Here is a 13,808-nt window from a genome sequence, read left to right on the forward strand (position 1 = left end):
GCACTGTCTTCCTTAAACGTACAGCCCCATCAAGATGTGACACTGAAAAAGCCTCTGTTTGCTAAGAATAACAATCTAACTTCTGACATTTCACTTGCCATGTTTTCTTCTATCACAGTGCTGTATAACGAACAGGGTCCTGCAACTGGAGGTACAGCTGGTGAACAATGACTGCAGGTCGATTTAGTGAACCTCTGATGAGCCAAATCTATGTAAAGCGTATCATCTGAACACACAGACCAAACAATATGTTCAGACCTTTTGTGGTTAACATCCCATTTAGTATCAAACTATGACAAACTTCTAATTTTAGACCATTTAAGATACATGTCTCCAATATGTGGTGCATGTCACACATGTTTTTAATGCTGCTCCCTCTTTAATCCACAGTTTAACACAGAGGAGGTGGCCTTCCTTTTCTGTCACATCTGTAAGACTAAACTGGACTCTGTCGCCCCCTACAAAGGCAAAAAGTCACTTAGAAATTTGCAGCCATTGCCAAATAAAAGGAAAAAAATAACTATGTATTTGATGAGATTTGGAAAGATGTAATGAAGAAGTAACATAAAAAATTTGAAGTTGGCTGAAAAATGTTTAGATATTTGTTACGGAAAATAATGTAGTTTAGGGCATCTTTAGAGTTAAATATGTAAATATACATGTTGAGAAAACTTGAAAAAAATGTTGTAAATAATAGACTGTAAGTTTCACGTTGATATCCATTACTTAACAAAAATGTATACTATTCACCTGCAGTGTCTTCCTTTAAAACCCAACACAAAACTGTACCAGGTGTAGTGTCAAAAAGAGATCCTCTGCCAAAAAGTGAGCGTGCAGTTTCTATACATTTGAATCTGATTTTACCTGGATCAAATATTTATTATGTGCAAACACACATAGCTTTATGTCTGTGGTGAAAGTACATAACAAAGCAAGAAAAGCACTCAGAGAGCGCAGTACTCTGTCAAGGTTGCTCAGTTGTTGCATGATTTCCGATGGATAATTCCCAATAAGTCCGCAGCGGTGGATTTGAAGTAGGATTGTAATCATGTGATCTTCAGCAGGCAGCTAGGGGGGCACTTGTTGTCATAGTTACAATGATGCTGTGCTGCTATCACACAATGATACAGAAATCTTTAACAAATCCGTGGATCCAGACAATAAGCCGCATCACAGCCAAAATCAAAACAGGTGGTTCTTGTGTCATTTCTGACCTTCCCTGAAAATTTCGTTCAAATCTGTTATTCCGTTTTTGAGTAATGTTGCACACAGATGGACAGACAAACATATGCCGATTATGCCGATTGTCACATAACTCAGGTGTATTCCTTGTATAAATAATTCAACTGATATATATATATATATATATATATATATATATATATATATATATATATATATATATATATATATATATATATATATATATATATATATATATATATATATATGTGTGTGTGTGTGTGTGTGTGTGTGTGTGTGTGTGTGTATCATAAAGATATCACCTTTTTTCAAATCACCCTATGAGAGTCAATCTTTCAAATATAACCTTGGTCAATAAAATCAGTTCATTTTGATGTATCAATTACATTTAAGCCATACTGTAGAGGCCGCAGTTACTTTTTGGCAGACGATCACTCTTTGGCACCACGCTTGAAACGTCAGCTATCACTGATTGGTTAAAGGTGAAGTAACCCTACCACCCCAGATCTTATTGGCACTCGTAAGCAATATCCCGCCTCATTCGGAATTCCGCAGCAGGAATCTCTTCTCATTGGTCCATCTGGTCAGAGAGCAGAGAACAACAAACAAGATAGGGTGAAGAACGTCGGGATGGATGCAGGTATGCGAGATTTTATAGCAAAATACCATTTCTTTCTCTCCCTTAGCAACCCAATCTAGCCGCAAAATAATCTTAGTATTGTCATTGACTGCAAGGTAACAGCTCTCCCCCACTATCACGAAAGGATCGCCAACGGCAGCTGCCAGACCAACACAGACCCCTCTGTAGCTTCGGTGACGTTAGCCTGCTAAAGTGATGACTAAAGCTAACTGCTAACCAACGTTAGCCTGCTATTATTGCTCAATGTGCCGGATACCTGTCTTTGACAGCTCGCTTTGCCGCTGTATTACTTCGAGCACGGAGTCTAGAAATCAACAGTGTTAATGTCATGTGTTTCTGTGGAGTTTTGCTCTCAATAATTTATCTTCTGCCCTTTGACTGTTTATGCTAACATTATGCTACCGCCCAAGATGAGCATCCAAGTCGATGCACTGTCACCCTCTCATCAGTTATAGGCTACTGGTAGCACCGGGAAGGCTGTTCGATGTGAGGGTTTTATTGTATACAGCAAGGCTCTTGGCGTTGGAGCAGTAGCAAACAGGCTTGTTTAAACATTTGTTTCTCTTACGACTGTAAACACCTCCCTTCATTCCAATGTTTTGAACCTGGAAATCACTGTTCTCTGTGTCCAAGCTAACTAACCACCAACTGACAGCTAGCCGGTCAAGTTTTTGTGTATGTTGGTAGTTATGTGGATAGCGTTACATCTTGGCAGACAACTCAAAAGCCTGTCTTGCAACTTCATATCAATATATTTTCAGAACATTTTCCATTATATATTAGTCAGGCCAAAAGAAGATATGTTCTCTTACCAGACAGATAGATAGATAGATAGATAGATAGATAGATAGATAGATAGATAGATAGATAGATAGATAGATAGATAGACAGATAGATAGATAGATAGATCATTTATTCATCCCCTTGGGGAGATTCAAGAAGAAGAACTGTATGTCAGAGAAAATATAGGATTGGTATAATAAATACAATAAATAAATGTTAGCCATTGGTGGGGCCACTATGTGTTGACTTTAGCTAAAGCTTGAGGTTTGGTTTAAACACTGCAAAGCTTCTCTATTATTGTGACTATGGACTTCCACTTCCCCACCAAGGACTGTCTTTCTGAGCTCCAGTCACCTCTAGTAGATGGTCTTGTCATACCAGCACTGCCTCTGCCAGAACAGGGCCGTCAACCTCTAAGAGGAAGGGGTTATGAATAAGTTTAAACATCACATATACATAAAAGTAAAACAAAGTTCTCAAAACAAAGGAAATTATATTTTCAAATATTATTTCAAAATTTCAGAGATGATGATCTCTTGTTTTGTTTTTTTCTGGCATGTTAAGCATTTGTTTACAGAGTGATTACACAGGCTTGAATGTAGTCATACCTGACTTTGAATAGGTTGAAATGCAGTAATGGGTAAAAAGCACAGTGTGTACAAAGAGCTTTGCAGCAAGCAGGCACAACTGTTGCCTGTTTCCAACTGTGTTAAAAGCATGCAAATAAAGATTGTTACTGTGATTGCACGCTGTGTTACACTTTGGATTTTCCATTCTTTCCATGGTAATTGTCAGTTGCTAGTTGAGCAGCATAAACTGGATTATGCTCTGCATATTTGTTACTGACTTGCACCTAAGAGTGTTTAGATTCTCCTTAAATCAGTAAGAAGAGCTTTGGGAAGAATTACTGGTAACAATCAAAATTTGAAGAATCATGCATACTTTAGATAAACATTTTCAAGCTTGTATTTGTCTTGTGCTTGATTATAGAGATGGGGGTCCGGCCTGGGAAATATCTATGTGTTTTAATCAGTGCAAAACATATGTAAAGGATGTACGAGCATTAGTGTATTACTTTTGTAGTTCTTGCTTTATGTTTTCATGGATGATGATGTAGAATTGGAAAGTTCAAAAACAGGGAAATAAAACTTTGCTTTTGTCAGTTTATCGTGTATGTCGACATTTTGCATCTACCACTCAGCCTTGTAAAGAGTGTTGTGTAATAACTCTAATAACGAGGTTAATGTACAAATTTATATCAGAAAGTGCAGGAGCCAGGGTTTTTTGAGACTGATTCATACTAAGGACTTGAAGTCAGGACATCTCAGCCTCTGCTGTACCAAATTTTTAAAAAATGTTGACAGTGATTTTCTCAAAAGTCTTCCTACAATGTGGAAGAACAATAATTAATCACTGGAGTTCCTCTTTAAAGATAAAGGACTATTCAAGGTTTTTGCTTTGAAGGGCTTGCATTTATTTCACCTTGAAACATATTATGCAGGAACTCGATACTCAATCAGTCCCTAAGAAAAGTCTTCACTTGCATTCTAAAACGCTTCATCTTCATTTAAAGGAACAGGTTCTCATCATGCTGGGCATTTTTTTTTAAAGATTGATGGATGCAAAATGTTCTTCCTGGAAGTTACTGAGGTTATACTCAGCAACTAATGGCTATTCCATTTTAACTCCATAATAGATAGATTCACATTTATCAGCGGCATAAAGTGGCCAGCAGTTAACAACAATACAGGCAATAACCACAATGCACTTTGCCCCTTTAGGTGCCCATGCACTTACAGATGCCTTCTTTTGCAGCTACCTTGACATACGACACACTTCGCTTTGGAGAGTTTGAAGATTTTCCTGAGACCTCAGAGCCTGTGTGGATCTTGGGAAAACAATACAATGCACTCACAGGTGGGACTTCGGAATATGTTGTTGACAAAGTCTTGTTGAATGAGTAAATTAAAGAATCAGAGAAACAAGACAGCTAGTATATGGTGTTTTATCATTTTTCATGTGTTCTAATATGGTGATTTCTGCTCTTTATACAGAGAAAGACGACATTTTATCAGACGTCACTTCCCGACTGTGGTTCACATACAGAAAAAACTTCCCACCAATTGGTGAGTTGACACAACAAATATGTGTTTTGTTGAGGTCCTGAGATTTGAGTCATCTTAAGTTTCACTTCTAGTTACAAAAGGGAAATCAGAAATGATTCTTGGAACTGTGTTACAGGAGGCACCGGACCAACATCAGACACAGGATGGGGATGTATGTTACGGTGCGGCCAGATGATCCTCGGTGAGGCTTTGGTGTGTAGACATTTAGGCAGAGGTAAGACAACTTTAAGGCACCAAATTAAAGCTATAAAATCAAGATTTTGTGGATGTGTGTATACAGAAACCAGATTGTGTCACTGTGTGTCACTAACAGCTCTTCTCCAGTGAGTCGACCGTACCAAACAGAGCTTGTTTCAGATCGACTTGATAACTACCTTTTTGTTTTCAGACTGGAGATGGGCCAAAGGACACAAACAAAGAGAAGAGTATATCAGTATTCTCAACGCCTTCATTGACAAAAAAGACAGTTATTATTCCATCCATCAAATTGGTGAGTACTGACTGTCAAGCCCTTCCAATCATATCAAGGGCTCTTTGGGGCAGCCCTGGAAGAGTTTGCATAAAATTGTTCTTTTGTTCCTAAATGCTGCAGCCCAAATGGGAGTTGGAGAGGGAAAACCAATAGGCCAGTGGTATGGACCAAACACAGTCGCCCAGGTTCTAAAGTAAGTACTGGAAAGTAGCAGAGAATTCCATTTATTTCAAGCCTTTATGTTTTACAGTGCAACTAATCCTTGTTTTTATTATCAGTTGTTATATTGATCATTTTCTCACATAATTGTGAAAACAAACTAACAAAGCAGATATATACAGGAAATCCTCATATCAGGAAAAATGAAACTGGTAAATTATTGCCATTGACAAGAAATACAACTACGGTGTAGAGCTTTCTTGTGAACAAGCAACAGTTGTGTTTCTCACTGATTTCTTATGAGCTTCTTTAAGAGCTGTACAAACAAAACCAGGACCCACTAATAAGAACCCGCTGTGTATCATTGCTCATTGTCAGAAACTTCATAGGGTACCTTTTAAGCAGTTGTCACAATTGCTGGTAAAGTACAGATTACTTTAACATTGTTTTATAGAATTTTATGTCTATGGTTTTGATTAATGTTTTAATTTTCCCCCACAAACACTACAACTGCTGTTATAACAAGCACACTGGAAAAGTATTTAAATATGAAAAGTAAAATATTATCAAGTCTGAAGAGAAATTTTGTTTCCCAAAACAAGCTACTATCAGGGGAGGCAGAACACTATACTGACTTATAAACAGAAATCTGTTGAGTAAAACTCTGACCCAGTACAGCAGACAGTCAGTGTGAGCGAGACAAGCAGTGTTTAGCATTTTGTTGTTTGCATTGCATTGTCTTGTTTTTCCACTAACCACATATTAACAACACACTGTCAAACAGTGATAAACAGATCAGATACTGCACCCTAGGTTTAAAGGCAGTCTAAAGAGGAGTTTTAGCTTGGTAAAACCCAGATGTGTGACTGTGTTGTCTTACTTTCAGGAAGCTGGCAGTGTTTGATACGTGGAGCAGATTAGTTGTACACGTGGCGATGGACAACACAGTGGTCATCGAGGAGATCAGTGAGTGCAGCTGTGTTGCAACTTGTCACTTCAGGTTACACTGTGGGCTGTGTGTTGAGGTTGTATACACAAGAAGTATGTTGACTATATCTTACTGTTATTACAGATTCAAAACAAGTAAGCATTTAAGTGATAACGTGAGCTCATCGAAAGACAGTATTAAAAGGCCTCAGTTAGAAACCTTCCAGCATGTGACTAAGACACAAAGTAGCTGAGTAAACAGTATCATTATTTCCTTCCAAAGCTCATCTGTCTCAGTCCTCTCTGACTTAAGCCTACAGCATGCCCTAATGTAACCTAAACCCGAACCTAAAATATGTTTTGACTCTGTAGATGAATAGTAATTACAGATATTTTGTGTTTTTGTCGTCATTTTTTCACTGCAGAGCGTCTTTGTATGCCCTGGCTGGATGTTGCAGGAGCCTGTGGTGGATCAGAGGGAATGGGGGAACTCAACGGCTGCCTGGAGGGAGCATGTGCCCTGGCTGAGGAGGAGACGGCTCTCTGGAAGCCCCTGGTCCTGCTCATCCCCCTCAGGCTGGGCCTGACCGATATAAATGAGGCCTACATTGAAACCCTCAAGGTGAGAAACTTCAGCATGTACATACATATTTCATATGACTAATTTCTCAGTCTTAAAGGTTTTATGTGGATGTTAGTGGCCATTGTATTATTGTATGTATCAATCTTCAGTCAGATAACCTAAAAGAAATACTGATTCTAAAGAGATAACATATACAATGTTTTGCCAATTCACTACAAATCACAGATGTGTACTTCACTGCCACACTATAGCTTTTGAGATTAGCCCTTCACTTAAACTCATCCAGACATTGTCCTTACTTTGGGCAAGTAATCCATCACAATGTACAACTACTGAATGTTCACTGTACTGAATGATCAACCAGTTGGTGCCTGGCTGACACGCTTGGATAAATTTACTTTCAGTATGTTTTCTCAATGTTGGCCAGTAGCCTTGCTACAAGTAGCAGCATCAACAGTTTACATTTATCAGTAACATAGTGATAATGGCACCATTTTCTGAATCAAGTAGCTTCTCACTAGCTCTTTTATAGATTTAGTGTGGTTGCCTCCACACAGGCTACATTTTCCCAAGCATTCCTGAAGTAACAAGTATAATGGAACTATCAGTGCTCAATAATAAAACTATGAATCTGTACATGATGCCACCACCATACAAACATACGTGTGTAGCATGTACCACCAGCCCTTAGTGCAGTCTGCTAACACCATCTAGCAGCTTGTCTTAAGCTAACTACTAGCTAGCTCCATGGTTTTCACTTTCTGTAGGCAGAAAATCAATACAATTTTAAAAAGCTTATGATATAATAAACTATGCATTTTGGCCACATTTGTGTTGCTTAGCTTGGTACATTTCTCTGAGTGTAGCTTCAGTGTAGTTAAGCCTTATTTAATGAAGACTATCTGGTTGATTAGCTCACTATACTTTCCAAGTGGCTCGTTTTGTGTTTTGTCTTCATTGAAGAAAAAGGAACCAAAGTTCTCAGTTGTTAAATATTTAAAGATGAGCTTCACCAACATCAAAATCTATTTTCAGGTTCTGTTGGTACACTATAGCATGTAGGAATCAAGTTAAATGCAGCCGTTTGCTGTTCCATAGGCAGCTGCATGGAATTGATGAGTGGTGTCAAGTGTCAAGTGTCAAGCTGAAGTCTACAAGAAAATGGAAGTAGAATGAAAGTGTGTGGGAGTTGTGCCAGAAAGAAGTGACTTTGTCTAACCTCCATAGCATCCTGTCTGCTTGAGGTTTCAGGCTACATTAGCCGCTATTAGCATGCCACTTCCAAAACTCCAACCAGGCTACAAGATCTGCTACTAAATGTGTTGGGAAAATTGGGATTCACACAGTAGATCATGTTTTTTGCCACTAAAGGTCGTCACATGATCTTTTGACCAGGATAACAATAAGATAAATTCAGTCACAGCTGAGGTGAGATAAACCGTCTTATCTCTTTTCACAGCAATGCTTCATGCTGCCTCAGTCCCTGGGTGTTATTGGGGGAAAACCCAACAGTGCCCATTACTTCATTGGTTATGTCGGTATGTGTAGTCTCTGTGAAAAGCAGTTCATACTCATCATGTGATTATTTTTATTAGCTTCATCAGCAGTGTGGTTCTGAACACAAGTCTTTGTTGCCAGGAGAGGAGCTCATTTATTTAGACCCACACACCACACAGCCTGCAGTGGAGCCGTGTGAAGACGGCCAGGTCCCCGATGAGACGTACCATTGTCAGCACCCGCCCTGTCGCATGCACATCTGTGAACTGGACCCTTCCATCGCAGCGGTAGGGAGGGTTTTATAGCGTAGTGCTTTTGTATTTCAAACTAAAGCCCATTGTTAAACATAAATGTGAGAAGGCTGACAACTTTTTACAGTAACTCAGATGTTCCATAGCTGATTGTTTTCTGGTGTCTGCCAGGGTTTCTTCTGCAGAACAGAGGACGAGTTTGACGACTGGTGTATGCGCATAAGAAGGGTATGTCTCAGAACAATGTTCTTTTTTTTTTTTTTTGCTGCCTTAACTTGACTATTGCACTCAACCCTCTGAACCCGTTTCTGACCGTTCTGTTGCTGTTGTTGTTGTATTTTTACTCACAGTGGGCTCATTTTTCACTACAATATAAAGTCTTACACCTCTACAAACGGTAAAACCAGGATGACAATATTGACAACTCAAAAATGTTCTGTGTGGCACATTACAAAGTTATTATGCCATAAATATTAATAAACTAAATTACATTTAATTTCTTCAATTATTCATTTGACAAAGGGAGCTCCACATGCAATTGAAAGACTATTTAACTGGGCATATTGACATTTTTACAACCTCTACAAACTTGACATTTTTCACTCTATTTGGCACATCGACTCCAGAAAGATTTGTCACCATGCTGAATGTATATTCCAACACCTTGCTGACAAGGTGCTCCTCTATATACCGTTTCTTAACCATGCTATTCGTGATACTGATCTATGTAATTGCTTCCATACTTTCTTCTTTTCTGAAAAGCCCCAACATATTGATTGTTGGTGGCAGCTGAGTCACTCATGGCTTGCTGAGAAGGTCAGAATTGTTTTTTTCTTTTCCAAAATCTGCTGCTTGCTGGGTTTTTTTGGTCAAATTTTTGATGAATTATCATGATTTTAAGCTAAGATTTGGTTAATACTTGGTTAAATAAAAGGCACTTCCCCCATGAATAGTTCAGGGACCATCGGAAACTGAAAAACAAAAAAACATTACGTCCCTTTCAAACCTGCTGGCGTGTTCTGGTGTTCAGAGGGTTAAATCATCATCAAGCATTGTGTTACAGTAATCTATACATCATAAAATGTTGGTTCTTTCTTCTAGCTATCCTGCAACAAATGGGGTCTACCCATGTTTGAACTAGTAGACAGTCAGCCCTCTCACATGGTCAGCGTGGATGCTCTAAACCTAACTCCTGGTAAATACAAAAACTGCATATGTTTTGTAAAACATATTCCAAAAATAGAGATATGGATTATAAATTTTACATCCTTTAAAATTCCCTTCACAGACTTCTCAGACTCGGACAGGTTGGAGCGGTTCTTCGATTCAGAAGACGAGGAGTTTGAGATCCTTTCCCTGTGAGGAACGTAATGAACAATGATTTACTGTTCTCAGCAGTAAGCGAAAGATTCTCTCTCTTCTCTGTATCAGAAGGGAAGCCTGAGGGGATGAACATTTACTGGAGACCTCTTGAGCCAGTCCAGCTCCAATGGTGTCACACAGCGTTCTTCTCAACAGCCTCTGAATGCTCTCTATCCAACACTGAGACCGCCCGGTGGAAGCTGTAGCAGGAGCTCAGGATAAAATTCTGTATGCACATCTTCACATACATGTGTTTCCATTTGAGTCTTAACACTTTAAATGTTTATTCTGAAGTGATATGGTGCCTTTCCCTGACTCCATAAGTAAAATTGCCATAACAGTTTTATGTTGTATAGAAACACAATGGTTCATGGCTTACGCAGTTTGTCACTAATAACTGAAGTCTGTAACAGCCTGTAATGAAAACCAAATTTAGTAAAAATCTGAAGTTGTATTAGTTGTTCATGCAAAGTATCATTGCCAAGTCTAAACTTATACATAAGTTCACTTGAAGATTATTTATTTAATCAAAACAATATATAGGCAGGCGACAGAACAATAGACATGTAAGAGGATTAAAAAGTAAAAATAAAATCAGAATCTGATATTTGACAATTGCATATCTCTCTTCAATTTTTAGAAAATGTGATATGACATTTGACCCTTTGCCAAGTTATTTTCCAAAGTAAAGACGAGACTCAAGCGAAGTGGCTGTTGTGCAGAAGAGTTATTTAGTAACTAGTTTCTATGTGATGCGTTCAGGTTCACTTCCAAAGCTCTCCAAGCAGCTGGTTCTGAGCTGTGTTGATGGCATTAAGGCTGTGGTCCATGATGTTGTTGTGCACTCCTTCAATGTTCTGTGAGGCATCAATTACCTACAACAGACGATTTAGATTGTTACATGTTTATTATTGATTTTAACTACCAATGGGAGTCGTTTTTTAATAAGACAACCCTCTTACCTGCCAATTTACTGAGGGATCCTTCATCAGCTGCTCAAACTTCTGTTGAACCGCTCTTTGGAAAACACTCGTCTCATATCTCTCTTCCCCGAATTGACCTCTGAGAGCCGCCTCAGACGGGCTCAGCTGCAGGAACATAACAAGGTCGGGCTTCGGCAGTCCCACATCAGGTTTCATGCACCAGTCGAGGCAGAAACCCTGGAGAAGGCAAATAGCTCAAGTTATCAGGCCTCAACCGCATGTAATAAAACTGACTGATTCGTGCAGAGTGTGAAAGGCAAAAGAAACCAACTCACTGGCTTAGCGCTGGTGAAAGCAGCTCCAGAGAAGGCGTACCTGTCTACAACCAGAGTGATGCCCTGCTCCAGCTTCTTCTTCATGGAAGGCCTGTGGGTTAGTACAATTTTTTATTATGCTGCATAAGGAAATTTAATATATGCTGACAAGAAGAAATCTGTCAAGCTCCATTTTTCCCTTTAGTTTGGGAATTACATCATTAACATAAAAGTTGTATGTATTTTAAAATAATTGGACAGGGTATTTATTTTTGTCATTATTAATATGTCCCATAAAAACACCAATACCAGCAATGTTTTTTGAGTTTGTTGTTTTGATATGCTCCAACTTCCTCAGTTACCTATAGCACAAACAAGTCACAAGTTTGAAAAAGCAGATCATTTCCTGAAACGCTGAGTACAGGAGTTTTCAGAAACAACATTTAAACAGAGTGTCAAAAATTTCTCAATACAGGAAAAACTGGTAAACACATACTATTTTCAGCTGTGCATCAATACACAATGGCTTCTCTAGCATTTAAAGTGTCTAACTCAAAGATCTCCGTTTTGTTGTCTGTGGCATCACCTATGGTGAGAAGTGATAATTGCAGGTGTGCTTTGGAACCAGAGATGACGCCTCCATAACAATTCAAGTTTACCACAAACACACTAAACAGAAAAGGGAATAATGTCTTCTAAGGAAAAACAACATGGTGCTTCATATTTTGAATTGAAGACCGACTCTGTTGCGTTTGGTGAGATGATTCCTCAACAGCTTACACCTGACTGAGTCATTCTTCTTGGTGAGTACTTTATGCATTTTATAAGAGACTTTGTTTTACATAATTACATATGTTCAAGCCCAGATTTCAATGGCTCAGTTCTATTAAGTTTCCCGTTCAGCTACCATCCTTAAGTGGAATGCAGCCGTTAAGCACCAATCAGTAAAAGCTTTTCCTGTTTTGTCAGAATGCCTTGCAATTTTTGAATACTACTTTCCACTAAATAAAACTGAATGCAGACATTTAATGTCGTATTTTTAGACTGTTTCTCCACGAAGTGCACCACTAGAGTGTTAGACGTTAAAGGAGACTTACACCATCTCCCAGCGGTTTGCAGAGAACAGCAGATGGACCGTGTGGTCCTCCAGTTCACTCTTCTTCTCCAGGTAGGCGCTGATCAGCTGTCCGATCGTTGTACTTCTGTCTGTAAAGAGAAATCACGGCACGCTATAATAACGTAAAACAGTACAGGAAAGCTATTCAAAGTGACAAACAAAAACGAAGCTTACCGGGGAATCTCATCATTTCCGCCGGTCGGCCGCATTGCTGCAGCGCCTGAACCAGCTTCTTACACTGGGTCGTTTTTCCGGCTTTGTCGACCCCCTCCAGCACAATGAGAGCTCCTCGTTTACAGGCCATTACTGTCCACTGTTTATCAGCGCTGCAGTGAAAGTTACACACACACTGACACGTTTCTCTGAAGCTAAATCTCGAACTCTGCACTCTGTCTCTTATCACCGTTTACGCGCCATTTACTGAAGCAGAATGTCAACAAGGAAGTACAGTGACTGTTTCCGGTGACGTATTTCTGCGGGTGAAATTTGCGGCAGACTGGACGCAGCGAACGCGCATTCGTGAACCAACAGGTAAATTGTGGATTTAGGAATTAGGATTGCACAAAAAAGGACAATGACTACAGTTTATGTAGTTTTGTGCTGTGCAGAGTCTAGTTGTTATCGTTTATTTGAACAACTTAATATAAATATATGTAAACATTTTTGAACACAGCAACAGCAGAGCAATAACGTACTGCAATTCACGAACAGCTTAACAATTGTAAGAATAGATTTAATTTTTAAAAAGTTGAATTTAGGCCTTTTAATTTATATTATAACAAATGCTCTATCTGTCTGTCTGTCTGTCTGTCTGTCTGTCTGTCTGTCTGTCTGTCTGTCTGTCTGTCTGTCTGTCTGTCTGTCTGTCTGTCTGTCTGTCTGTCTGTCTGTCTGTCTGTCTGTCTGTCTGTCTGTCTGTCTGTCTGTCTGTCTGTCTGTCATTACAGTTTATACCATTCCTGAATTATGTCATTCCTTTGCTAAGTTGCTGTCAGGTTGCTTCTTGGAACTTAGATTTGCTGCCCAAATGTTGCCATTTTTGATAGTAAGCATGAAGTCAGATCTAAACTATTAGTACTTATATATTTTTTCTTTGCATATTATTGTATACTTTATCTTCTACATATTTTCGTTTTCCTGCTGTTTAAGGCATTCAGTTCTAATTGTTTGACCCTGCTATATTTTGTATTTCATCCTTTTCTTGTTTTAATTTATTCTGTTGCCTTAAAGCACGTTGAATAGTCTCTGTGTATGATAAGGTACCATCTAAATAAATTTAATTGCTTAGTTTATTGATTCCTTTTGTACCATTTAATTATACATTCCCTGTATACGGTTTAACAACTGCTCCAGGAAAAATGAAGTCATCATAACTTGCTGATTGGTTCTGTCTTTACTGACTGTTATCCACAGCTCAGTCATGACTGGACAAATTTGGGTTGCAGCTTACT

General features: G+C 38.9%; 2 protein-coding genes across 4 annotated transcripts; one reads left to right on the forward strand and one right to left on the reverse strand.

Annotated features, from left to right (window-relative positions):
* The first annotated feature begins 1,748 nt into the window (after nt 1–1,748).
* Nucleotides 1,749–10,618, forward strand: atg4b (autophagy related 4B, cysteine peptidase). Of its 3 annotated transcripts, XM_023264964.3 has the most exons (13): nt 1,761–1,843; nt 4,408–4,543; nt 4,681–4,752; nt 4,868–4,966; nt 5,141–5,242; nt 5,345–5,417; nt 6,270–6,349; nt 6,736–6,932; nt 8,353–8,431; nt 8,532–8,677; nt 8,813–8,869; nt 9,743–9,836; nt 9,930–10,618. In XM_023264964.3, the coding sequence occupies exons 1-13, from the start codon at nt 1,838–1,840 to the stop codon at nt 10,001–10,003; spliced, it is 1,215 nt and encodes a 404-aa protein (XP_023120732.2). In that variant the 5' UTR covers nt 1,761–1,837; the 3' UTR covers nt 10,004–10,618. The 3 variants fall into 3 exon arrangements, with proteins under 3 accessions (XP_023120731.1, XP_023120732.2, XP_023120730.2); XM_023264963.2 differs by having other exon boundaries at nt 1,749–1,843; nt 4,442–4,543; nt 9,743–10,618; XM_023264962.3 differs by having other exon boundaries at nt 9,743–10,618.
* On the reverse strand, nt 10,507–12,796 carry dtymk (deoxythymidylate kinase (thymidylate kinase)). The gene is made up of 5 exons (XM_023264965.3): nt 12,532–12,796; nt 12,338–12,446; nt 11,262–11,352; nt 10,966–11,163; nt 10,507–10,878 (listed from the first exon to the last, which is right to left on the reverse strand). The coding sequence occupies exons 1-5, from the start codon at nt 12,659–12,661 to the stop codon at nt 10,768–10,770; spliced, it is 639 nt and encodes a 212-aa protein (XP_023120733.1). The 5' UTR covers nt 12,662–12,796; the 3' UTR covers nt 10,507–10,767.
* Between the last annotated feature and the right edge of the window lie 1,012 nt (nt 12,797–13,808).

The sequence above is a fragment of the Amphiprion ocellaris genome, chromosome 2 (genome assembly GCF_022539595.1).
Source record: "Amphiprion ocellaris isolate individual 3 ecotype Okinawa chromosome 2, ASM2253959v1, whole genome shotgun sequence".
NCBI classification, from domain to species: Eukaryota; Metazoa; Chordata; class Actinopteri; family Pomacentridae; genus Amphiprion; species Amphiprion ocellaris.